General features: G+C 39.9%; 1 protein-coding gene across 3 annotated transcripts; it reads left to right on the forward strand.

Moving 5' to 3' along the window:
- Window positions 1-75: 75 nt before the first annotated feature.
- Window positions 76-24,047, forward strand: Rnf20 (ring finger protein 20). 3 transcript variants are annotated; one of them, XM_070010968.1, is made up of 20 exons: window positions 76-568; window positions 1,266-1,413; window positions 7,314-7,481; window positions 7,595-7,742; window positions 7,895-8,077; window positions 8,973-9,091; window positions 10,500-10,646; window positions 10,815-10,892; window positions 11,070-11,189; window positions 11,915-12,094; window positions 12,242-12,377; window positions 12,683-12,804; window positions 12,905-13,275; window positions 14,365-14,482; window positions 15,292-15,441; window positions 18,932-19,144; window positions 20,211-20,336; window positions 20,510-20,650; window positions 21,249-21,350; window positions 21,576-24,047. In XM_070010968.1, the coding sequence occupies exons 2-20, from the start codon at window positions 1,285-1,287 to the stop codon at window positions 21,750-21,752; spliced, it is 2,928 nt and encodes a 975-aa protein (XP_069867069.1). In that variant the 5' UTR covers window positions 76-568; window positions 1,266-1,284; the 3' UTR covers window positions 21,753-24,047. The 3 variants fall into 3 exon arrangements, with proteins under 3 accessions (XP_069867069.1, XP_069867062.1, XP_069867076.1); XM_070010961.1 differs by having other exon boundaries at window positions 76-529; XM_070010975.1 differs by having other exon boundaries at window positions 98-190.
- Window positions 24,048-25,713: the final 1,666 nt, after the last annotated feature.

Below are 25,713 nucleotides of genomic sequence, written 5' to 3' on the forward strand. Positions count from 1 at the left end.
CCGGTAGGGTTGAAGCGACTTCCTTCCTCTTTTCCCTTCTTCCTGTCCTTCGCCCCGTCTCCCGGAAGCTAGGTCCCTCTTTGCGGCGGGTCAGAGGTGAGGGATGGCAGGCCTGGCCTGCGCGGGCGGGCCTTAGGTGAAAGACCAGCCTAGAGTTGGGCTCCCCGCGGCGCGAGTGGGAAGAACGCAGGTTAGACCCCGGCTCACGAGAACAACTGACGTGAGGAACAAGGCTGTGGTGTATCCCAGGCAGCCTCCACCCTCTGCGGACCCGGGGCCCTCCATCCGGGCCCCGGAGACGCCGCGGCCGGGGTCTTCGGCTCCTCCCGTCAGCCCCGGGCGTGTGTCTCTCTTTTCCCGGCGGGATCCGACCCAGACCCACGGTCCCCGACTGCCACCCCCCGGAGCCGGCAAGTGGGCGCAGTGTGGCCCGTGGTCTCTCGGTGATGGCCGGGCAGCTTGCTCCTGTAGCAGAAGTGCTCTAGCATCCTTCCGTTCCGCCTCCTTGAGCTCCCGGGAAGTCAGTCAGGTAGGGCTGAGGAAAACACCTCTACCCCGTGCCGAGCAGGTGAGGAAACGCTGAGAAGGCCCGGGCCAACCCCCCCTCTCTGAAGGCCACACGACTCCCTCTGGGAACCGGCACCCCCTGAGGCTAACTGCCCCCTCGGGCTGCAGAAAGCCTTGTGATGGGGAGAGGATTTGTAAAGCGGCGAGAAGCTGGTGCTTTGAGTGCCGAGTTTATGTTTGGCTCCCCCCCCCCCCCCTTCTCTCCAAGTTCCTTTTGTAATTATGCCGTCCGTTGATTGGCTTTGAGCTGATAACCGACTTAGGCATTTCTCAGATCTCTTCCAGCTCTCGAGTCCTCCACACACTTTAGAATGAACTTCTCTCGTAATCAAGCTGTACTTTTCTGATTTTTTTTTTGGGGGGGGGCGGCATTTCATGAAGTGAGGTTCTTGAAATTTATTCATCGTCTATGCTCTCACCAGTGTCTCACCTTACTTAGAAATCTATAGTGGGTGACAATTCGGTTTTGATCTTAACCCACTGTTTAGGTTGTGACAATTCAGTTTTGATATGAATCCGCAATTTAGATTTTTTTTTTTCTTTCTTAAGAGGAATTTGGGGATGGTGTTGCTTGGTTTGGAATGAATGGATCCAGATGAAAGGGCTGGCCAGAAAAGTTGCTAGCTTTTGTATCTATTGTTGCTCTCTTTGCATGTCTTAGTGATGGATTTTATTTTTATTTTGTTTTTTGCCTCCAGGAAAACCACTGTCATCAAGATGTCAGGGATTGGAAATAAACGAGCAGCTGGAGAGCCAGGCACATCAGTGCCTCCAGAGAAGAAGACAGCTGTTGAAGATTCAGGGACCACAGTGGAGACCATTAAACTAGGGGGCGTGTCTTCAACGGTATGAAGAAAACAGAGCTATGAAAGTGTACTTTTCTGCTGTCATTTACAACCTGAAAGTAAACTTATTGAAGCCTTCTAGAATAAGGGAAAGCCATTTGAAAAGAAGTGGGAGATAGGTGAAGTAGTTCATAGGTGTCACAGTCACTTGTGAAAGAGAGATAGATTGATTGATGTTTGATCTTTGTTTTCATGTTGTGTTTATGTGATTTTGAATGTCTGGTGCTTGACACCACTGCTATTACTTAGCAGTGGAAATACGACTATAGCAAGTCTGACTCATTTGCAGGTTGGTTGTATGCAGTTTTGGCCTAGGGTGGTCAATAAATAATCACAAGGAATTTCAAAAATTAAAAAAAAAATCTAATTCCCACATGGGCATTATGTGTCTCTGTTGATTGGGGAGAAGCTCTCAGTCTGTTCCATGTTAATGTCAGTTGTGTTTAACTCTAGTGATGAACTGTTTCCTTGTCCTTATTTTTGTGAAAATATGCCTCCCTCAAAGCCAATGGTGTCCCAAAAGGAAAAACTTAAGTGTGCTTAATTTAAGTGATAAAGCTTTAGATTTGCTGAAAAGTGGCATGTCTTTGGTGGGCTTTGGTTGATGCTGTGAAATAAAGTATGCACAGCACTGTTCTTAACTCTGTGCATCCTGAGAGTTCTTGGTTTTTCCTCAGTGCTCATTGCTTAACAACCATATACTCATGGATAACAGGGTCTGCTGTATTCATTTTTTATTCACTGAAAAAATTGGTGCCAGATTTTAAGAGCCATATCTCAGAGGTGCTTGAAAGTGTTGTGAAGAATGTCAATCTGAGACCAAACTGCTTGACGTTTATTGTCTGCTTCCTCTCTCTCTAGCTTTATGTCACTGTCTTATCCTTTCTGTGTATTTCCTTGTCTGCAAAATGAATTTAAAGTACATTTTATATAGTGTCACACTGGGTTGTTGTGAAGATAAAAATGGTAGTTCTTGTTAAGGGTTAAAACACTGACTTTGGCATCTTGTACTTATAAAAGTTAGCTATTAATAAATAGAGGCTAGATAACATAGAAGTAAATAAAACTGACATCATCTTTGCTCTTATGGAAGTAACAGTTCCATTAGAGTGTATATACTAAACGTCCAAGTAATGTATATCTTTGAAACATCAGAAGCTTATAGCTTTTTATCTAGATGAGGATTCCATATTTTGTACCTTGGCCATGGGAATGTGATGTTAACTATTTTTCATTTATATTACTTATGTTGAGGCTGAGTTTCAGAGAGACTGACATTCTTAGGACATTCCTAGCATGCTTTTGCGGCTCTACCCTTGCTGAACTGTCTGGGCTTGTGGAACTCCATGGTGTCACCAGGAGTTGCTTTCATTTTAGCCTCATGTTGCTCACCCCAAAAGCAGTTGAGTAGTACTTGTTGAGCATTTTGCTTGCTGGGTACTGTGCTTTATGCTGAAGATGCCTCATAGACATCAGTCAGTAGGGTGACACTGACAAGGAAGTAGACTGTGTCATTGGTGGAGAAAGATAAACACATGCTGTGAGGGAAGATCAGCACCAATCCTAGCCTGGACTTTATCCAACAAGTCTTGTGGGTGAGGAACATGCTCTGACCTATGTTTGGAGAGTAGACTGTAGAAAAGCAATGGTTGTACTGAGTCCAGTTAGCAAAATTGTTCTGTTATCTTTCTCTCCTCCACAGTGTCATCTCTCCAAATGTTTCCAGTAGTTCCAGCCAGCTGTAGGTTCTCTTAAAGGCAGTAACTCCAACTGTGCATTTTGAAGTTGCTATAATAAGTCAGCTGATTCTTGGGAACAGGTTAAGTGAGATTCCAAAGTATGAAGGAGAACACAGACTGGTGCTGTTCACCACAGCTGTGCTGAAATTTGGTAGGCAGGCTTGTCACTAAAATATTTGGTTCAGGAGGCCTTCACAGTAGTAGAAAAATGTGGAGGTAGCTATGACAGGATTTGCTCATGGATTAGATAGAACATATGAGTACGGAGGATCACCAAAGGATTTTGGAAATAATGACATTTTCTTTTATTGAACTAGAAATTAAGAGTAGATTTTTAAGTGCACTGTAGAGCTTGAATCTTGAGTTAGTTTTTTAAACTTCAAGACTCCAATTAGCATGGTAGTTGTATATAATAACCTGGATTCTGGAGAGTTGTCTGGTCTAAAGCTGTACATTTGAGAACAGCATTTTGTAGGTGATATTTAAATCGGTGAGACTAAGGCTCTCCCTTAAATAATAAACATAGATAAAGTTCTGAGGGCAGAATTCTGGGACGTGGAGATGAGAAGGGACTAATTAAAGGAAAAACTTAAGAGGAAGGGATGGGCAGAGACCCATGAGGTAGGAGAATAAGAAAGAGGGCTTCCAGAAGCTGAATGAAGAAGTATTTTAACTTTGAATTTTTGTGTTTTGATCAGGTGCTTCAGGTGAGTTAAGGGGAGACTGATGCTACATTTAGTCTCTTGGAGAACAACCAGATCTATGTTGATGTAGTAGTACGGCTGGAAGCCTGATTGCAATGAGTTTAAGAGACTATGACAGGAGAGGAATTAAGGAACAGAGGGTAGAGACAACATGTTAGAGGATTATTGCTGCTAAGTACAACAAAGAAGATGAGGCAGTAGCCAGAGAGATTTTTTTTTGAGATATTTCATTATTTTTATCTGTTGATTGAAATGATTTGATAGAGAAAATACAATGATACAGTAGAAAGAGGAGACAATGATGTCCTTGAGTAGATGAGGGGAACTAATAAGGTAAGCCATAAGGCTGTACAGTGGTGGAGTTGGTCTTTTTTTTTTTTGGTCATGGGCTTGGACTCTGGGCCTGGGCACTGTCCCTGCACTCTTCAGTTCAAGGCCAGCGCTCTGTGGCTTGAGCCACAGCACCACTTCTGGTTTCCTTGTGGTTTATTGTAGATAGGAGTCTTACGGACTTTACTGCCCGGGCTGGCTGTGAACCGTGATCCTCAGATCTCAGCCTCCTGAGTAGCCAGGATTACAGGTGGGAACCACTGGTGCCCGGCTGTGGAGTTGGTCTTAACCAGGAGTAGAACAGCTTATCCATGGGGACAGGAAGGAAGGTGGAGGGAGTGGGTTCTGGTGTAGGTAGGTTTGGAGCTGTGGCTGTGGGAAGTAGGTATGAGTGTTTTTTTCTAATTGCTTCTATTTTTTTCTTCCAGTGAAATAAAAAACAAGACTCATCTGAGAATGAGGATGGGGAGGAAGTTTTGGAGGTTTGAAGAGGCAGGAGTAGGTATGAAGTAGTTATCTTGAGGAGAGGCTAGACTAAAGATATGTAGTAGGGTTGATGGCCTGCACTGAAGGCCCACTTGAATTTGTGAGCATGAGTGTAAAGGGAAACTAGTTAGTATGGTGTTTGTATTTTCTAGTCACATTCAGTTGCATGGATGTAGCTTTGAAGTATATAGAGGGTTGGATGTTACAGGATTGGAGAAGTATGAAAAAGAAGCAAGAAGAAGTTTTTATAAGAAGGGTTGATTATAATGGCTGTTCACAGAATTTAAGCTTGATAAAAGTGTCCTGAGGATGTGAGCAGAATGAAAGACGGGGAAAGGTACGGGACCAATAAGTTGTAGATTTTGGAGAGGCTGAAGAATTGTTGGAGGGAGGAACCTGCAGAGAGTAAGCTGGAAAAATAGTGGTAATTGTGGAGAATGAGCTTTTAGAGGGCTTGTTGGAAGAGCAAAGTAATCACTGAGAATAACTATTAGCTAATGACGGAAATAGGAGGATAATCATTGATGGAGAGGTCAGTGATTTGATTTAAGATGGAGAACAATCATTCAAGTGGATATTGTAATCATGAATTTTAAAAGAGGTATCTTAGCAAGTGATGGTAAGTTAAGTCTAAATCTTGGAGCAATGTGGTGACATTTTTTTTTTTTCTGACATAAACAAGTCAGCAAAAAGGATGACAGATGGTTTAAGACTAGTGATATCCTGTGCAGGACTAGGAGTTTTTTAGGGAGCAGGTGAGATAATGGCTTTGAAGTGGCAAAAGAAACTGTCTACCCACGAAGGCTTTGAAGGCAATGTGAGAGAAACAGCTGCCACTGGAGGAGCCTGCAGGGGAAGTGTTACCATGTGGGTTCCAGGTAGAGCAAGGAGAGGCAGGCAATGTCCAGAGAAGAGACAAGGTATATTACTTATTATTTTATTCAGCTGCATTAGCTTATTAATGGGGTAACGACCAATTGTAATAGAGAAAATAAAAGTAAGATAAGAAATTGGTGCTCTAGTAAACAATTGTTTAAAATAGTTATTCACTCATTCTGAGATAAAGTGAGAATGTAAGCCTTTTTCACATGTCTGCTTGCCTGTAATATTTCATCCCCCAGGTCCTCCCCAGCTTGTCCTGGGAAAGGATATAGTCAGGAGTTAAAGATACTGAGAGACTTTCTGAGGAATGATGTTTTTCAGAAACAAAGGATTCTGAGCAGAATTTGAGGTTTTAAGAATGTGTTCATGTGTCACGTATAGAAGGTGAAAGAGGTGAGGAATTGAAAAGACTCCCATCTGATCATTTGTGTTCGTTAAAGTAGGAAGCAGGGCCATCTGTTTAGTGTGAGGTAAGAGAAGGCAAGGCTTGGTAAAGCTTAAAATTGCTTTGATAGAGAATGAGAGCTCATTTGTTAAATATTTCTGGATAAATGATAAGATCTGTTCAATTTAAGAACTTGAACTCAGGGTATGGGTGCTGTCCCAGAGCTTTTTCAGCCTAAGGCTAGTGCTCTACCATGTGAGCCACAGTTCTAGTTCTGGCTTTTTGATGATTAGTGGGAGATAAGATAGACTTTCCTATCTGGGCTGGCTTTGAACTGTGATCTTCAGATCACCCCTGACGGCCAGCTTAATGACCTTTTTGATATAGAAATCTTAGCATAGGGTCTGGGAGGTGGCTCAGTGGTAGAGCGCTTGCCTTGCATGCTGAGGCCCTGGGTTTGATTCCTCAGCACCACATAAGTAAAAAGAAAAAAGCCGGAAGCGGCACTGTGGCTCAAGTGGTAGAGCGCTAGCCTTGAGCTGAAGAGCTGAGGGACAGCACCCAGGCCCAGAGTTCAGGCCCCACGACCGGACCCCCCCCAAAAAAAACAAAAAAAAAAAAAGAAGAAATCTTAGCATACTGGTACAAGAAGGGAACAGCCAAATGTATGGATGAATTCAGTTGAAGTTTGTTCAGGACAAAAAGATGAAGGGCAGAGAATTGAAGAGACTAACATGTTTGAAGAAATGTACTATAGTACATGATGAGACTATGGAAGATAGTGAAAAAAAGAGGGAAAAATGAGAGAATTCAAAATTCTAGAGCTCTAAATGATGTGAAAGGACTGCCACAATGATGGAGGGAAATGAAATACCTGGAAAGATTTTATTTATTAGACTGTGAAATTGGAACTTAATGGAGAGCTGAATTCCAGGTAAGGTCTACAGTGTGACTTATGAATTCATGGCTGAAGCAGTGGATAGTCATTTAGTGTTGAAATACTAGAAGCATAGATAGATACTAGAGGATTGGATGGTTTGTCTACACATATGTATTCATGTGGCTAGGGAAGCTTGAGTATGCTCATGTGTCATGCTTTCCTCACATTAATATGCACCCATTTCTTTATTTTTGAAAACATGTTTTTCTTTTTGGTGGTATTTATCCAAAGTCTTAAGCTTGTTCAAGCAAGCCCTCTATCACTTGAGTGACACCCTTAGCTATCCTTTGATGTAATTATTTGTTGTATGATTTCCTTTTAAATAAACTGCTTTGTTGATAGGAGATACTGTGAATTAATGTGACCTTGTTCAGTTTTGCAGCTAATTTGTCTAGTTTCTTTGTGGAGACTAATAATACTGATTTCTGGGGGCAGGAGGAGTTAGACATTCGAACATTGCAAACCAAAAATCGCAAGCTAGCGGAAATGCTGGACCAACGGCAGGCCATTGAAGATGAACTTCGTGAACACATCGAAAAGCTGGAACGACGGCAGGCCACCGACGATGCCTCCCTGTTGATTGTTAACCGGTACTGGAGTCAGGTGGTCAACTTGTTTATTCACTAAGGTTTGTGTGGGCATTTTAGTTCTTTGTATTCTTCTCCTTTCTAAAGTCATGTCTTTTTTTTTTTTCCCAACAATTGTATATCCTCCAGTTTGATGAAAACATCCGTATCATCCTTAAACGTTACGATCTGGAACAGGGTTTGGGAGACCTACTCACAGAAAGGAAAGCTCTGGTTGTGCCAGAACCAGAGCCTGACTCTGACAGCAATCAGGAACGCAAAGATGACCGAGAGAGAGGTAAGTGTTTATGAGGGATTCTGACACTGCATGTTAATCTGGGTTTTCAAGAATTAAGCTCTGCTTTGAAGCTCTCCCTTTAAAGGGGGAAAAAAAGTATGTTTTGGTATTTCTAGGTGTATAATTTTGAGGTTTTCTCTGTATTTCCTCAGGGGAAGGGCAAGAACCAGCTTTCTCTTTCCTTGCTACGTTGGCCAGCAGTTCCAGTGAAGAGATGGAATCTCAGCTGCAGGAGCGTGTGGAGTCCTCCCGCCGAGCTGTGTCCCAGATTGTGAATGTGTATGATAAGTTACAAGAAAAAGTGGAGCTTTTGTCGCGGAAGCTAAACAGTGGAGGTGAGACAAAGACTGGAAGCAGTGGGGAAAGACTTAAAACCCATCTTTTTGGAGATAGGGGATCAGTAGTAGAATGTAGCACATACAAGGTCTTGAATTCAATCTCCAACACTAAGAAGAGAAGAACTTTTAGGCCTTACCCATGGAGATTATTATTATGTAAATGGGTTTCACAGAATTGCCTATTTTAAAAGTAAGCTGGGCACTGGTGGCTTACACCTGTAATTCTAGCTCCTCAGGAGGCTGAGATCTGAGGATTGCAGTTCTAAGTCAGCTTGGGCCAAAGTCCCTTGAGACTCTTTTCTCCAGTTAACCACCAAAGATTGGAAGTTTAACTCTGGCTCAAGTGGCACAGTGCTAGCCTTGAGCAATAGAGTTCAAGGACAACACCCAGGCCCAAGCCCAAGGATCAGCACACACATATACATATATACAAAAGCCAAAAAAATCTGGTGGGCAAAAAACCATGGAAATACACCACGCCACCAACATATTTTATATTCCTTCTACAAATGGTGACAGTATGTGATATGAAAGAGGTGATGTATGTTGGTCCCTATCCTTTTTTTTTTTTAGTGACATTTATATTAGAACTATAGAGATTGTGACTTAATTTTAAACATATGAGCTTGATGTAATAAATTCTAGACTTACCTACTTCTTTTGTAAGTGGTGGTGTATGTTTTGTTTTTTGAGCTTCAAGAGCACCCATAGCTAGGTTCCATACCTAGTACCTAGTCTCTGGGTATTTTGTCTGTCTCAGGAGGTAATAGAAATAGCCTACTGCTTGACGTTCTGAGGAAAATGAAGAGAGGTAGGATGTCAGTGATGGGATGCATGGTTTTAAGATCTGGCATGATAGATACTAAATTAAAATGCAGTTCTTCTTCCTCAGATAACCTGATAGTGGAAGAAGCAGTGCAAGAGTTGAACTCCTTTCTTGCGCAAGAGAACATGAGGCTGCAGGAACTGACAGACTTGCTCCAGGAGAAGCACCGCACCATGTCTCAGGAGGTACTTGGCCAGAATGGAGGGATGGGTATTCGAATGGCCCTGGCAGACATTGACTCAGATTGATTCTGAGTGCTTCAATGGACTGGTAAGATGGATATAACTGGATGCTTGGCTAGGCTGGTTTCAGACCAAACTCCTTTCATCTCCTACTCTCACATAGCTTGGATTACAGGAGTGTACCACAATTCTTTTCCCTAGTTCCTGCCTCTTGATGGGAGGACTGTCAGAGGATTTAGAGGACATGTTTGCAAACCAATCATTTATTTGGGTTGATGTGAACAGTTTTGTAATTAAAAATACTAAATAGCACTAGCTGGTTTATAGTTTCTAAATAAAGAGGATAACAAAGTGTCTTTAGAATACCTAATTCTATATTGTTCTGGGTAAGAAAGTGGGGAGAAAAGATAATTATCTTTTTATTTTCTAAAATGTTCTGTGACACGAAGGTTATTCTTTCTTTCTTTCTTTCTTTCTTTCTTTATTTTGGGTCCGGTTGTGGGGCCTAAACTCTGGGCCTGGGCGCTGTCCCTCAGTTCTTCAGCTCAAGACTAGTGCTCTACCACTTAGCCACAGTACCACTTCCAGCTTTTTTCTTTTTGCTTCTGTGGTGCTGAGGAATCGAACCCAGGGCCTCAGGCATGCAAGGCAAGCGCTCTACCACTGAGCCAACTTCCCAGCTCCGAAGGTTATTCTTTTAAGTAGTGATTTTTCCAATGAAATGGTGGTCGATCTAGGGAAATGGTACTTTTCAGAAGTAGAAAATTTTTTTAGTATCACTGGATCCTGGTGGCTCATCCAGACTATTCATGGTGCTAAGATCTGAAGATTGAGCGTCAAAGCTAGCCTGGGCAGAAAAGCCTGTGAGATTCTTATCTTCAGTTAACAAGCAAAAAGCTGGAAGTGGAGGTGTGCCTCAATTGGTAGGGTACCAGCCTTGAGCAAAAAAGCCAAGTGAGGGCTTAAGGCTCTGAGCTCAGAGCACAAATACTTCTATAGTTTTCGTAATTATAACTGACTTAAAAGTATTGAAATCACTGGACACTGGTAACTCACATTTGTAATCCTAGCTTCTAAGGAGGCTGAGATCTGAGGATCAAAGCCAGCCTGGGCAGGAAAATCCATGAGACTCTTACCTCCAATAAACCCCAGAAAACTGGAAGTGACACTGTGGCTCAAGTGGTAGAATGCTAGCCAGGAGCTGAAGAGCTGAGGAACAGCATCCAGGCCCAGAGTTTAAGCCCCACAACCTACAAAAAAAAATGTTGAACTGAATCTGTTGTTTTTATTTTACACTCATGTTGAATAATCTAACACACAAACAAGGGTTAATTTTGTGGGCTTTGTAACTTAAGCAAGTGAAATAAGGCATTCCTTTTTTAACTGAGTCTTATTTTGTTATGGGATGTAGTTCTCCAAGCTGCAAAGTAAAGTGGAGACAGCTGAGTCACGAGTGTCTGTCCTGGAGTCCCTGATTGATGACCTACAGTGGGATATTGACAAAATTCGAAAGAGGGAACAGCGACTCAACCGACACTTAGCGGAAGTCCTAGAACGGGTCAGTGCTGTTTCTTTATAGCCTGGAGACTAAAATCATGTTAAGAAATCTTTGCAGAGATGGTCCACTTGCAAAGTGGTATTATGGTTTAAAAACTGATCCTTTGAAAGTACATCATCAGACTAAATCCTGAGGTCTCTCACTGAAGAATCTTTTTCTTCTTTGTAGGTGAATTCTAAAGGATATAAGGTGTATGGAGCAGGGAGCAGTCTCTATGGTGGCACAATCACTATCAATGCCCGGAAGGTAAAGTTAGGGACTCACTCAGGACAGATGTTTGACTGATGTCAGGCTTGTATTGATTGACCAGTGATAACATGGGGTTTACTAGAAGAGTATCCAGTGAATATGGGAAACTTAGAAATTGGAATGATTTAAGGATTTTTTTTTCTTTCTTCTCATTTGCTGTTTCTTCCCTTCCAGTTTGAGGAAATGAATGCAGAGCTTGAGGAGAACAAAGAGTTGGCTCAGAACCGTCACTGTGAGTTGGAGAAACTCCGGCAAGACTTTGAGGAGGTCACTACACAGAATGAGAAGTTAAAGGTAGGAGACACCTGTCTTTCTTAATTTGTTCCTAGGTAAATAAATAGGAATAAGAATGTATGAACTTAAAAACCAAAAACAGCTGGGCGCTGGTGGCTCACGCCTGTAATCCTAGCTACTCAGGAGGCTGAGATCTGAGGATCGCGGTTCAAAGCCAGCCCGGGCAGGAGAGACTGTGAGACTCCTATCTCCAATAAACCACCAGAAAACCGGAAGTGGCGCTGTAGCTCAAGTGGTAGAGCGCTCGCCTTGAGCTGAAGAGCTGAGGGACAGCGCCCAGGCCCAGAGTTCAAGTCCCACTACCGACCAAAAAAAAAAAAAAAAAAAAAAAAAAAAACCAAAAACAACCTAAGTTAATCAGGTAAAGTGTTTGAGCAGTTAAAGCAGACAGTTGCTTAGGACAAACATAGCTTTTTGTGCTATTGTGTCAGAAGTGTTTTCTCTGTGATTCTTAATAAAGAGAAATTAGTGACAAAGGTCTCTGTTAGCTGTCCTTTTAGTATCTTTGGCCCTTGGTTGAAACTATGAAATACTTAAAAATTAGTTCTGGGAAGTCTTAATTGGAGGTAGATTTTACATAGAGGAATGGTGGGGGGGGGTATGTTAAGTGTGATAATCTTTGCAATCATTGTTTCAAGTATGCAGGACATTGTGTGTTCAAGATTTTATTTACTGTATGTCTAGATTTTGCTTCCAATTTGGCTTTTACTTTGGGCCTTCCTAAGGTGGAATTACGGAGTGCAGTGGAAGAAGTGGTTAAAGAAACTCCAGAGTACCGCTGCATGCAATCACAGTTTTCTGTTCTGTACAATGAGAGTCTTCAGTTGAAAGCACACCTGGATGAGGCTCGGACCCTACTTCATGGTACACGGGGAACCCACCAGCGCCAGGTTGAGCTCATTGAGGTAATAGCTTTACTTTGATTCTGTTGTTGTTGTTGTTGGCGTGCATGTATGTGTGTGTCCCTGTGTGTTCTTGTATTTCAGATAGAATATGATGATATTTCTGCATTTTGACAAGAATATTTTATGGGTTCCCCTTTCTGTTTGTAGCGAGATGAGGTTAGTCTTCATAAGAAGTTGAGAACTGAAGTGATCCAGCTAGAAGATACGTTGGCTCAGGTGCGCAAAGAGTATGAAATGCTGAGGATAGAATTTGAGCAGACTCTTGCTGCCAATGAACAAGCAGGTATAATTATCCTCATCCACCCTGCAGTTTGCTGTAAATGCTTTTCCTACACGGTGCAACATGATTCCCAGGATTTGTCATAAGGCTCAAAGACCCATAAATAGAGTCTTGTAATTCATTTTGGCCCACAGCCCAGGTGTTTGTTTTTTTAGATCAAGTTGACCACTTTTAAATGCTCATCTTCTGAGAAGAATATTTCTTCTGGCAACTCCCCCTGATTTTCCAAAGTTCCTCATGTGTTTTGTACCTTCTCTCTTTTTGTCTTTGCCCTGTTCCTTTTTAACCTTTCTATTGCTGTATTTAAGGTCCTATAAACCGGGAGATGCGCCACCTCATCAGTAGCCTCCAGAATCACAATCACCAGCTGAAAGGGGAAGTCCTAAGGTATAAGCGAAAACTGAGAGAAGCTCAGTCAGACCTAAACAAGGTAATCAGGAGCAGTAGAACAAGCATCATTTGTTTTTAAGTGAGGGAAGCAGTGCAGTTCTCCAAAGTGATGTCCATCTTTCCTTCTTTCTTTCTCCTAGACACGTCTGCGAAGTGGCAGTGCCCTTCTGCAGTCTCAGTCTAGTACTGAGGACCCTAAGGATGAACCTACAGAGCTGAAACAAGACTCTGAGGATGTGTCCAGCCAGTCATCAACACTGAAGGCATCTCAGGAAGATGTCAGTGAAATTAAGTCCAAACGGGATGAAGAGGAGCGGGAACGAGAAAGGCGGGAGAAAGAAAGGGAGAGAGAGAGAGAACGAGAGAAGGAAAAGGAAAGAGAACGAGAGAAGCAGAAACTAAAAGAGTCAGAAAAAGAGAGAGATTCTGCTAAGGATAAAGAGAAAGGGAAACATGATGATATCAGGAAAAAGGAAGCAGAAATTATCAAACAACTGAAGATTGAACTCAAGTAAGAGTATTATTTTGAGTGATTGTTTCTTACTTGAAACTTAAAACTTAGGCATCATGAATGAAATAAAATAGTTGGTGGGGTGGCTCATCTGATCATTATAATAGTTCAATATCAATTGTATAAATGTACAATTAATGTAGTTTCTACCCGATCAGATGTTTAGTCAAAACTTAGCCAAATGGTTGGCCTTCATGTATGTTGTCTAGTTGAGTAGTTTTCAAAAAGTTCATGGCTGTGCCCTTATTCTCTGGGAATTCAAATTAACAGAAGGTACATTGTATTTACTGAAAATCATGGGAAATTAACTAATGTCCTTTATTGGATCTGGGCAAATTGCTGGTATTAATTGTATGTTAAAGTATACTAAGTGGAGTGAGTGTCAGTGTAACTTGAACAGTATCTGATCCAATCACTTGACAGTTGACTAGTTTGTAAGTATGCCAGATCATATTAAGATTACTCAGGAGCATTAGCCCTGTAGAAATTCAAACAAATACCTTTGTTGTTACCTCATGCGTTGCCTTTCTTGTTAGAACAATGATTTCTCTCATAATACTGGTTACTTTGACTCCCCATTTTTCATAGTTGACTCTTGATGTTTGGATTTATAAGAGAACACTGGCTAAAATATTTGAGCTCAAATGTTTTAAGAGGTTTAATAATGTAGTAGCAGGTGAAGCATTTCATGAGTTATTCAGCTGTCAGGTCTAGGATTAGCAGTGTATTGTAAACTTTCAAATCCACCTCTCTTTGTTCTTCTTGATCTCTGAGAAATTGAGGTGTGGAATCAGAGTCATTGGCATTGTTTAAATATTTCTCTGTATACCTACTAAATCTCACTTTCTATGAGTAGGACTGTAGAAATATACCTGTGTAATAATACACTATGTTAGAGATGATTTCACTTAGCTTACTTTTCTGTAATCTCCAAATACATTTGAGAAGTCTATTGATGGTAAAGAATTTTGTCTTTATAACAGAATATTTTTTAAAAATTTAAAATAATCTGTGCAGTGAACAGTTTCCCTTGTTTGATGCCTTTTGTTTTCTCATTTCACACTCCTTCTCTCTGCTACTCATTCATAGGAAGGCACAAGAGAGCCAGAAGGAGATGAAACTACTGCTAGATATGTACCGCTCGGCACCAAAGGAGCAGAGAGACAAAGTGCAGCTAATGGCAGCTGAAAAGAAGTCTAAGGCAGAGGTAATCTATCTAGTCTGCCATTCCTTGTGAGGTTAAACCTTGTGTGGTTTAACTTTATACTGCTCAAAGATACAGTCCTTTAAAATTATGTTAAAATTGAGTAACATTTTCTATCCTTCTTGAAGGCTATGTATAAATGTTAAGATTCTCCACAAAGTACTAAAGCATCAAAATTACTGAGTATAGGATTTAAAAAACTTTTTAGTCATAAATCATTGCTATAATGGTTCTCGTTCTCTGATGCTTTTTAGGAGGAATGTTTTACACTTAAAAACTTTCACCTTTTCTGAGGGCAAGAAAAGCTGAAACCTATTCTAAAGAAAAGGGAATAGGTGCAGAATTTTGATTATAGAAGCATGAGAACTAGGAATAGAGTGATGTTAAAAACAGTGTTGAAATGTGTACTGTATCATCTGTAATTACTGTAATATTTAGCTTGGTCCATAATTTCTGTAAATATTATTTTGAGCTTAAGGTCCTCTCTTCCTCTCTGCACAGTATTGATTTGTGTGTATGCATGCGTGCATATGTGCGTGCTGGTGCTGGGACTTTCTGCTCAGCTTTTCTGCTGTTGGCTGGCACTGTACCTGTTGAGCCATATCTCCACTTTGTGCTTTTTATTGGTTAATCGGAGATGAGAGTCTCATGGATTTTCTGCTCAGGCTGGCTTTGAACCTTGATCCTCAGATGACAACATCCTGAATAGCTAGGATTATAGGTTCATGTGCCACAGGAGCCAGGCTCATATTAATTGATTTTTGAAAATTTATTGTAATTTTTATTCTAATGTGATTCTTTTCCACTGATAGTTGGAGGATCTAAGGCAAAGACTCAAGGAACTTGAGGATAAGGAAAAGAAAGAGAATAAGAAAATGGCTGATGAAGATGCCTTGAGGAAGATCCGGGCTGTGGAGGAGCAGATAGAATACCTGCAGAAGAAGCTGGCCATGGCCAAGCAGGTGGGCAGACTTTGTCTCTTTAACTAAATGTTACATAACAAGTATGGAAGTGACAGTTAAGTTTGCTCCTCTCCTAGACTCCCACTTTTCTTTTTAAATTAAAATCTTAGACCTTTCCATTGTTTATATATTTGGATAGCCAGTTGTTCAGACATTGCTTATTGAGAATCTGTTCTTTCTCTGCTAGCATACAACTCATAAGAAAAAGATAAAGGATTTTATACAAATACTACTTCCCACATAAGTTATAAATAGTACTAGATCATGGAACTGTGGAGACTATTTTCCTTCTTATAATGAATATGTTTTAGTTTCTAGTCCCACTGAATTTTCCTGACAGATATTGCAATCCCTTCACTTGGGAAACATAGGTGGGAGGATCATAAGTTTGAGGCCAGACTGATCTACATAGCAGGATCCAGTCTCAAAATAAATAAAACTAAATAAAAAACATAGCAGGAATGGTTAGAACTGTCTATACTTGTTCAATGTTAGGAACACTTCACTGTTTCTCAGGAAGCAACTTTAAGGGTAACTGTCATTATTTATTTTGAAAGAGAGAACTTTGATTAGATCCTCTGTACCCCTATAGTTAAAAGGAAAATTTTAGCTGTTCAATTTTTTTTTTTTTTTGGTACTGGGGACCTCAGGTACTAGGACTTCATGCTTGGTAGACAGCACTTTACCTTTTGAACCATGCCTCCAGTCATTTTTTTCTCTGCTTATTTTTGAGGTAGGATCTCACTTTTGCCTAGCCAGCCTTGATTGTGGTTATCCTATTTATGTTTCCCACTGTATCTGAAGTAATTGGTTGAAATGAGATCTCATGTACTTTTTGCCCAAGCTGCAGACAAAAAAATGAAATCCTCTCAATAGGATTGTAATCCTTCCAATGTCTGCTTTTTGGGTTACTAGGATTATAGGCACAAGCCACCAGTGCCTGGTTTAATTTTTTCTTAAATATGGTGATTTGCTACTTTTCTTTCAGTCTTAAAATATTTGTTTGGAAATTGTACTATCATAGGTCTTTGAAGGAGTGAGTACACAGAAAGACTCATGATAACTTATATAGGACTTTTTTCACTTTTTTAAAAAAAGACAAGTGTCTTACTATTTAGCTCAGACTGGTTGTATTGGGCTTACAGGCATGCACCATCATGCCTGGCTTTTAATCAGTAGCTTCAAAATGTATATGTAAATTTACTATGATTCCTCCAGTAAAAGTACTATTTGTTTTTTGGTTGTAAACAAACTAATGTTAAAATACATAAGGTAAAGTAAACAAGAGTGATAAAGAATCACTAGAAAAAAACAGCAGTGGGATCTTCTGTAGACATTAAAACAAAATTCCAGTAGATAAAAAAGCTTGAGACTATTGGGCAGACTATTAGTACTGAGTCAAACAACCGGAAATAGCCTCAAGTACAATGGGTGTTTGATATTCACTAAGGATGTGATTTTTAAAGCAGTGGTGAAACAAGACTGCTGAATGTGATGGGACAGAAATTTTAAAAGGGGGAGCAGAAGTAGGATACACACCTGAACATTATACCAGAATGATTTCCAAATGATCATAGGCATGATGCTAAAAAGAGGAGTCCACTGGGTGCCAGTGCCTCATGCTCGTAATACTAGCAGCTTGGAAGGTGAGGATTGGGGATCATGGTTCTAGACTGGCCAACTGGGGCACAAAAAGACTCCTTCTCAAATGGAGAGCTGGGCGTGGTAGCACAGCACACCTGTTATCCTAGCTACAATGGGAAACCTAAAATAGGGGATCTTGGCCCAGATATATGCCAAGGAGGGACAAAAGCCCTATCTGCAAAACAACCAGCACCAAAAAAGGCCTAGAGGTATGGCTCAGAAGTAAAGTACTTGCCCAGTAAGCTTAAGGCCTGAGTTCAAAATCTGAACTGGAAAAGACCTTTCTATTAATAAAAGTAAAGTATAAAAGGAAGATGGATTTTAAGTTGCTTTTTTAAAAAAAGAAGATAGACAGCTTCTACACAGCAAAAATAACTGCAAAACTGACAGATTACATGATAAAATGGAAAAAATTACTGTTATTATGGGTTTATAGGGTTTATATTTCTAGTAAATTTAAACTAAACTGGAAATGGATAAGTAAAAGTGTAGATAAATATATGGAAAGTTCACAGAAAATAACTCAGATCATTCTTGAATATATAGATAATGCATCTAACTTGTAATGTGATAAATGTAATTAAATCTATTATTAGATACCGTTTGCTAGATTGTTAGGAAACTTATGATACTTGCAACTTCTGGAAAGCATAAGTTAACTTCAGTATAATCGTGGATAAATATGAGAAAATGTGAGACATTATTATAGAAATACTCTTAACCAACTGCTACTGATCAGATTGCTATGTTAAAAGTACAGATCAGACAAATGCTGGAGGGGATGTGGAGAAAGAGGAACCCTATTACACTGCTGGTGGGAATGTACACTTATACAACCACTTTGGAAAGCAGTCTGGAGGGTCCTTAGAAAGCTAAACATTGACCTCCCTTACGACCCAGTTATACCACTTCTAGGCATCTACCCTGAACAACAGGAACCAATATACAAGGACACGTGCACCTCCATGTTTATTGTAGCACTGTTCACAATAGCTAGGATATGGAAACAACCCAGATGCCCCACCACAGATGAATGGATCCAAAAAATTGTGGTATCTATACACAATGGAATATTATGCAGCCATTAGAAATGACAAAATAATGGCATTTACAGGGAAATGGATGGAGCTAGAAGGAATCATGTTGAGCGAGGTAAGCCAAGAACGAAGAGACAAACGGTACATGGTCTCCCTGATAAGTGGATGCTAAATCCAAAATGTTAGGTGATACGACAAAACTAACAGGACTTAATAAACAAAGAACTCCCACTCATCTGGTTGAACCACTACTAAATATCCCCATGCTGCTGATCACAAATATGGTATATAACGTGAACACCGTTATATATTACAGACTGTGATAGACAATTTGCTCCAGGAAAGTTAGAATGAACTTGTGACTTTAAATGAGCATCATTATTCCACAATACTGTGAAATTCCGGGAATTATGTAATCACTTAATCACAATCAAAAAAAAAAAAAAAAGAACCTCGGGGAAGGTAGGGAGGGAGGGGATGGTAGGGGGAAAACAATGGAGGGGGTAACAATGTTCAAGAGGAAGTGTACTCATTACCTCACTCATGTAACTGTAACCCTCTGTATAGTATCTTTACAATAAAAAAAATAACAACAACAAAGAAAAAAGTACAGATCAGCTGAGGATTATCAGAACAGCTGATGGCAGGTAGTAGGACTTCTATATTCTCAGAGAACCCAATGACCCAATGCTTGAACTAGTTTTTGTTGATCCTTGAATTAATTTACTAAATGAGCAATGGGATGGTTTAGTTTCCTATGCTCATTCTTTGGAGTTAAAAGATTCTGCTAATAGAATTCCTCATTTCAGGAGGAAGAAGCTCTCCTCTCCGAGATGGATGTCACTGGCCAGGCTTTTGAAGACATGCAGGAGCAAAATATTCGCCTGATGCAGCAGTTGCGGGAGAAGGATGATGCCAATTTCAAGCTCATGTCAGAACGCATCAAATCCAATCAGATCCATAAGTTGCTTAAAGAAGAGAAGGAGGAGCTTGCAGACCAGGTTTTGACTCTAAAGACTCAGGTAATTATCATGAGTAGAGCTTTCCAGGTCTTTTGGAATAGAGTGTTCTCTACATTAAGATAATTGTTGTGGCTTTTTTTCTTTTTTGTGTGTGATAGGAAAAAAGCCCCTGCAAACTAAATATCTATTATCAGGATTCTAGTAAATGATTACTCATTTTTGCAAAGGAATACCATGTAGTTGTTAAAAACACATATGGAGTCAGGTATCTGTGGTTCACGCTTGTAATCCTAGCTACTGGGGAGGCTAGTTCAAAGCTAGCCTGTGCAGAAAAGTATGTGAGACTTTTATTTCTAATTAAATCACAGAAAAAGCCAGAAGGGACACTGTGACTCAAGTAGTAGAGCACTAGCCTTGAGCTGAAGAGCTGAGGGACAGCGCCCAGGACCAGAGTTCAGGCCCCACAACCAGACCTCCCCCCCAAAAAAAAATGTCTAAAATATATCAAATGATTTATTATTCCTCTTGCATTAAAGTGAGTGTGATGAGTGTGTGTGAAGGGAGTTCATTCTTAAAATTTCTGGAAAGCTGCAGGGAAACTAAAAGCAGCTACCTGGTTGCCTTTGGATGTTGGGATGAGAATCTTAGGTGAGGGGTTAGAAGGTATGTGCTTCCCACTTTTTACCATTTAATATTAACTTTGTGCATTCAGTTTTAAGGAAAAGACCACTTGTTCCTCTAGCCATTCTGAAAGAGAAACACTTGGACTTTGAGCCAGAATTTGCATGCTTTAGAAGGAGTTGCCAGAGTGTGAGGGTTAGCACAGCTGTAGAAGATAAATATCTGTGTGTGCAATCTCCTCTGTTCCTGGCAATTCGGAAAAGAATCTTCTCAGTGGTTTCCCAGACTCTTTAAATCCCTATCAATAGTTTATGTGGTAAGCAAAGCCTTTAATAATCAGTCTTGCAGTATTTTGAAGGATTTATGGATAAAATCAGTAATAATTGTTGAGATTTTCTAGCATTGTATATTTGTGTGTGTGTGTATGTGTGTGTGAATTAACAAAACATAGCCAATTTTATTTTGTCTTCCTATTTGTTTTAAAATCTGATTTCTTCCTACAAAGGTGGATGCGCAATTACAGGTAGTAAGAAAATTGGAAGAGAAAGAGCACCTGCTGCAGAGCAACATCGGCACAGGGGAGAAGGAGCTGGGTCTTAGGACCCAAGCCTTGGAGATGAACAAGCGCAAGGTACGATGGATTACTCTGTAATATAAAATGTTGATTAGTCTCAAAGGAGTCACAAAGCAAAGAACGATAACACGAATGAAATTTTGAAGTTCACATTATTCCTTGAACTTAGGTTAACATTTTTGTTGTTGATGAAAGGGTGATGGATGACGTTATTTGTACATCCCATGTAGGCAATGGAAGCAGCCCAGCTTGCTGATGATTTGAAAGCACAATTAGAGTTGGCTCAGAAGAAGCTTCATGATTTTCAGGATGAGATTGTAGAGAATAGTGTCACCAAAGAAAAGGATATGTTCAATTTCAAGCGAGCCCAGGTGAGAGCAATTGTCTTGTTTTACGTTTCACCAGCAGTCTAAAGTGACCCTGGTATAAGTAATGCATGTTATAAACTACTGGACTGGATGTTCCCGGTGGCAAGAGGCCAAGTTCTCTTCAGTGCCACATCCCCATAGCCTGTCATGGTGGCTGCTGCCTAGTTGGCATTACATAAATATTTTTTGACATTAAATTAGTATTTTTGACATTAAATTAGCAATATAACAACATTAGGTTTCAAGTAACTCCTAAAAGGCCCTTTTTGTCATATCATCACGATGCCTTTCTAACCCTGTCCATAAATCAGTACATTATTTTAATCCCAGTGACCTTAAAACTAGTCACCACAGGATGAAGTGGCCTGTCCCCTATATTCACAAGACTGAATTAACTGCTATACTTCTGATTTGAGGATATGATCATGATTGCCTGTTCTGAAAACATCCTGTCATTTGCAATTCTCTATGTTCCTAAAGATAATTGGACATGAAGGATAGAAGGGTTTTTCTTTCCACGAGAGACTCCAAGTTAGAGGGATGATTTCTCAAATGGCAGGTCTGGGGGAGGATGTCTAACAGGTCTACTATGCTGCCATAGGAGGACATCTCTAGACTTCGAAGGAAGCTGGAAACCACAAAGAAGCCAGACAACGTACCCAAATGTGATGAGATTCTAATGGAGGAGATTAAGGATTACAAGGTCAGAAAGCCTGTCTTATTGCTTTCTTTGTGTTGCTTGTTAGGCCTGAAATTGTCTACTGACAGACTGGGAGAGTAAACATTGAACTCTGTCTAAAAGTAGCCAGAGAATGGTTTATTTTAGTGGGTGGAAATGATACTCTTTTCCTAGTTCTTGTGGTTTTGTTGGTTTTCATGAGCTGTCCATTTGGCCTATAACCTTTATGGTTGCTTCTTCCTTTTTTAGGCCCGTCTGACCTGCCCATGCTGCAATATGCGTAAAAAGGATGCTGTACTTACCAAGTGTTTTCATGTTTTCTGCTTTGAGTGTGTGAAGACGCGCTATGACACTCGCCAGCGCAAATGTCCCAAGTGTAATGCAGCTTTTGGTGCCAATGATTTCCATCGCATCTACATTGGTTGATTGCATTAAGAAGAGGAATTGTCTGGACAAGCACTTGTTCATTAACCACCAAACCTCTACCTCTTCTCTCCTTGGCAGTTTGTCAATTCCTTTTCCTCCACAGACTTTATGTCCATGCTCTTCTCTCCAATAGCTAGATGACTTTAGGGAAAAAGACTGGTAAATGTAAGTCTTGGGTTTTAGAATGAATTAGAAACAACTCATACTTGTCTTCCCTACCAGCTATTTTTTTTTTTTCTGCTTTAGGACCTTTCAGCATTTTCTTCTTTAGGCCCCTTCTACAATCTTGGATTGTCCATTCTTCCTGAAGAAGAAATGTTGGTATTTTTGACGTGGAAAGGGGAACAAAGAGTGGAAACATGGTCTTTTGGGGGAAGGACCTTTTGGAAATAAGCTTTCTATGGGCCCAGACTTCTATTAATTTGGATAGTATACTTTTTCTAAACTTAGATTATAATATGGCATAATTGTGTACTCTTTCCTGGATGGTTTGAAGCCTTAATGAAGTTATATCCAGGAGAGTTCAACTTATTTCCTGTTTACTAGCAAAGTAGCTTTTATAGTCAAATGGCTGTTTTGTTAAAGTTATTTAAGTTTTAAATATTCAGCTACTTAGTCTTTAAATTTCTTGAGGCTGAGATAATTTAAAATAATAAAGCCCCTTTTGTCTTTTAATGAAATCAGAATTGGAAAAAAATTAGATATACACTGAATATGCCTGGAATACTCTGAGAATTTGAAACAGAAAGGCCTTGGTGAGCTTTGACTTGGTCATTCTCTTCTCCACAAGGGTTATTATGATCCCTGTTTTCCAAAAGATTCTCTTAATATTTCAGTAAGACTTTATACTCCATAAGTGTCAATTAAAGCAGGGTTCAGTTTGCTTTTGTTTGTGGTTTATTTTTTTGAGACAGTTGATTTTACACATGCTGTTAATGAATTCTTGAATCAAAGATTATGAAGCTGGTTGTATTATTTAAATTTAGTATTTTCATTAATTGAAGTTTTCTTTCAGTTTTATTGAGTCTGTGCTGAGGAGATACTATGTGTAAAAGATATCAGTTGATTTGACTGCTCAGTTCTCTTCCGTAGTTCACCATGAGGTAGGAATGGTAATTTGTTTCTCAGGGAATATAACATTGCTTGGTGCTTTGAGTTGACAGTTCTTGAATTAGTTTTACAGTAACTAGCACACCAGAGGTTGTCTCTCTTTGGTAGGTATTATATAAATTGGATCCTTCTTGATTAGTATTTGTCCCAGGTAGTGGTTAACAGCAAATTCCATGTCATTTTGCTATCCCCAGCTATAATCAGCAGATTCAAGATGAATTCTATAAGATCATGTGATACCCTGTAAGAAAGGAACCTGATTGGGGATTGTGCGAGGTCATCAAGAGAGGTCAAGTTCTATTGATCATTCTGCCCAACATTGGTGGGATTAGGCCTTGTTCCTATTACAATACATTTGCATTCAATAATAGGGCCTTGTCCCCTTGCTGTTCACTCTCATAAAGGCAAGTTGTTAAGAATATTTGGGGAACAGATGTTTTGTGACATTAGCTGTTAATGACAATTGTCTAAGAAAGCCAGCTGCCCAGTGCCAGGGGACCATGTGGCTCATTGATTGTTGTGGGGAAAGCACTAATCCCATGGGAAATGGGTTTTAGGACAAGCTTCTCTGAGGATTTAAGGAATCAGGCAATATGAGGTGAGCTCTCAAAATCATTTTCAGGTGACGTCCAAAAACGATGGTAATTATTTGAATAGTCCATGTTCCCTACCAAAAAGGTCAGTGAATGGGCTTCAGGAATGCCCCCAAATTGCATATCAAATTTTGTCATATGAGTATTATTTATATTTTTTTTCTCAGACCCTTAAAAGAATTTGGAGACTCAATGGTTTGAATCATAGCTCTAGATTCATAGAAATTTTAAAGGGTAAATACTGGAAGGCTACTCAATTGAAAGTAAAACACATTTTAGATCTTATAGAAACTCTTTCTCCCTCTCTCTCTCTGTGTCTGCCTTTGCTTTTATTGTTCCTTTGAAAATCTGGTAATGGTTTTGACCCAAATCAGGCATATTCGAAGGCATTTATCTTAATTACATTTCTGCTCTTTCCACTACATATAGTACTCTTCATGACTTTCCATTGGATTGATTTTCTTATTTTATGTTTATTTCCACAAGCATTCTTGTTTTTCAAGGACAAGAATGCTGTGCTTAGAAAATAATGAGTGGCAGATATGATTTGATGCTGTAAAGACAATAAAGAGATGATCATCTGTCTTCTAGATCTGCTGGAATGGTGGTGGTTATTGATGCAAGAAGTGAAATGCTGTGTCCTTTGTTGGTATGGGAGGCCTACAAATTTTGTCCCTTAAGGGTTTTTTCTTAGGACTATCAGTTGATTGATAAATCTAATTGCCAGTGGATCTGCAGAAATAATTTGACTAGTTGCTATCATTAACGTCTTCCTATGTAAGAGCAAAGTATAGTCTAAGTTCAAAACTGGTGTGTTGTGTGTGTATTGGATTGGACTTACACATGGGAAATGCTTAACATGAAAATACTTGAAAATTTACTAGATCTTAAACTTTGGAACACTTAATTATCCTACCACAAAGTAAAATGGAACTCAGCTTCTGGGGATTTCTGCCCAAGTGTGGTTGCTTCCTAGCATTAGCTCTTAAGGTCTTATTTGTAATATCCGTCACAGATATTAAGATTAGGTTTTAGAAAGGACTGTGTTTTAACAGTGTAACCCTTAATGTCTTGAAGAGGCACATCCACCTCAGTATGTTTTCATGACTAAGTTCATTCAGCTCTGTGCTTCTGCCAGATTTTCAGAAGTGTTCTGTAAGAATTCAAACCTTACTCCTCTCTTCTACACCTGGTGAATTAAAACCACTTGTCTTCATATATTGAAGTAACATTTAAATTTGGGTTATCCTAAGATAGAGAGAGAGAGAGAGAGAGAGAGAGAGAGAGAGAGAGAGAGAGAGAGAGAGAGAGAGAGAGAGAGAGAGAGAGAGAGAGAGAGAGAGAGAGAAAGAGAGTGTATGTGTGTGTGTGTGTGTGTGTGTGGTACATACTGGGGCTTGAATTCAAGACCTAAGCACTGTTCCTTAGCTGCTTTGCTTAAGGTTGGCACTCTATTGCTTGAATCTAAGTTTTTGCTAGGTAATTGGAAATAGGAGTCGCATGAACTTTCCTGCCTGGGCTGATGAAACTTAATCTTCAGCTCTCAGCTTCCTGAGTAGCTAGGATTACAACTGTAAGACAGTAGTACTCAGCTTTTGACTGGATTTTTTTTTCCTTTATTAATTCTGAAATTAACAGCTCTGTAGAAGCAGCACATGGCAGAAGAATCTGCTCATCATAGGTTAACCTTTTATTGAGGGAAGATATAGGTAGAATTAGGACTATAGTATAGTTGTGCTACTATTATAATGATACAATCAGAGCATTCCAAGTTTTTGAAATACATGAGTGGAATGGACTCATAAGGTCTGATGTAGCACATGACTGAAATCTCAGCACTTAGGATGTTGAGGCAGTAGGAGCACAAGTTTGAGACTCGCCTTGCCTACGTAGTATCTAGACTAGCCTTGGATATGTGTTAAGACCATGTCTCCAAAAAGCAAACAGAAACAAAAAGCTCGAGAGGTAAGACATGAGAGCTTAAAGGGATCTCAGGCCTTGTTTTTATTTTGGAAATGTGGATATATGGTCCAGAGTCAGTTTTGAAATGTGATAATCAGATTTGCTTTTCTTTTTTTATCTAAATGGAGACCTCTGCCACATACTCTGTAGAGTTTTGTCATCAGGGATGAAACAAGTGAACATTTTCTGAGTAAATTTGTAGTCTTTCTGAAGACTTAACACAAACCTAGGTTATGTCTCCTTGATTGTTCTACTCTAAGTAGAATGGTTAGGACTGCCTTTTATTTCCATGTTCA

Source organism: Dipodomys merriami, unplaced genomic scaffold (assembly GCF_024711535.1).
Source record: "Dipodomys merriami isolate MVZ:Mamm:240054 unplaced genomic scaffold, mDipMer1.0.p SCAF_11, whole genome shotgun sequence".
NCBI lineage: Eukaryota > Metazoa > Chordata > Mammalia > Rodentia > Heteromyidae > Dipodomys > Dipodomys merriami.

Coding starts and splice junctions, on each gene's coding strand:
- Rnf20 (XM_070010968.1), top strand. CDS start 1,285: ATGTCAGGGATTGGAAATAAACGAGCAGCTGGAGAGCCAGGCACATCA. Junction 10,893..11,069: donor TCACTATCAATGCCCGGAAG/GTAAAGTTAGGG, acceptor CTTCCCTTCCAG/TTTGAGGAAATGAATGCAGA. Junction 12,095..12,241: donor GCCAGGTTGAGCTCATTGAG/GTAATAGCTTTA, acceptor TTCTGTTTGTAG/CGAGATGAGGTTAGTCTTCA.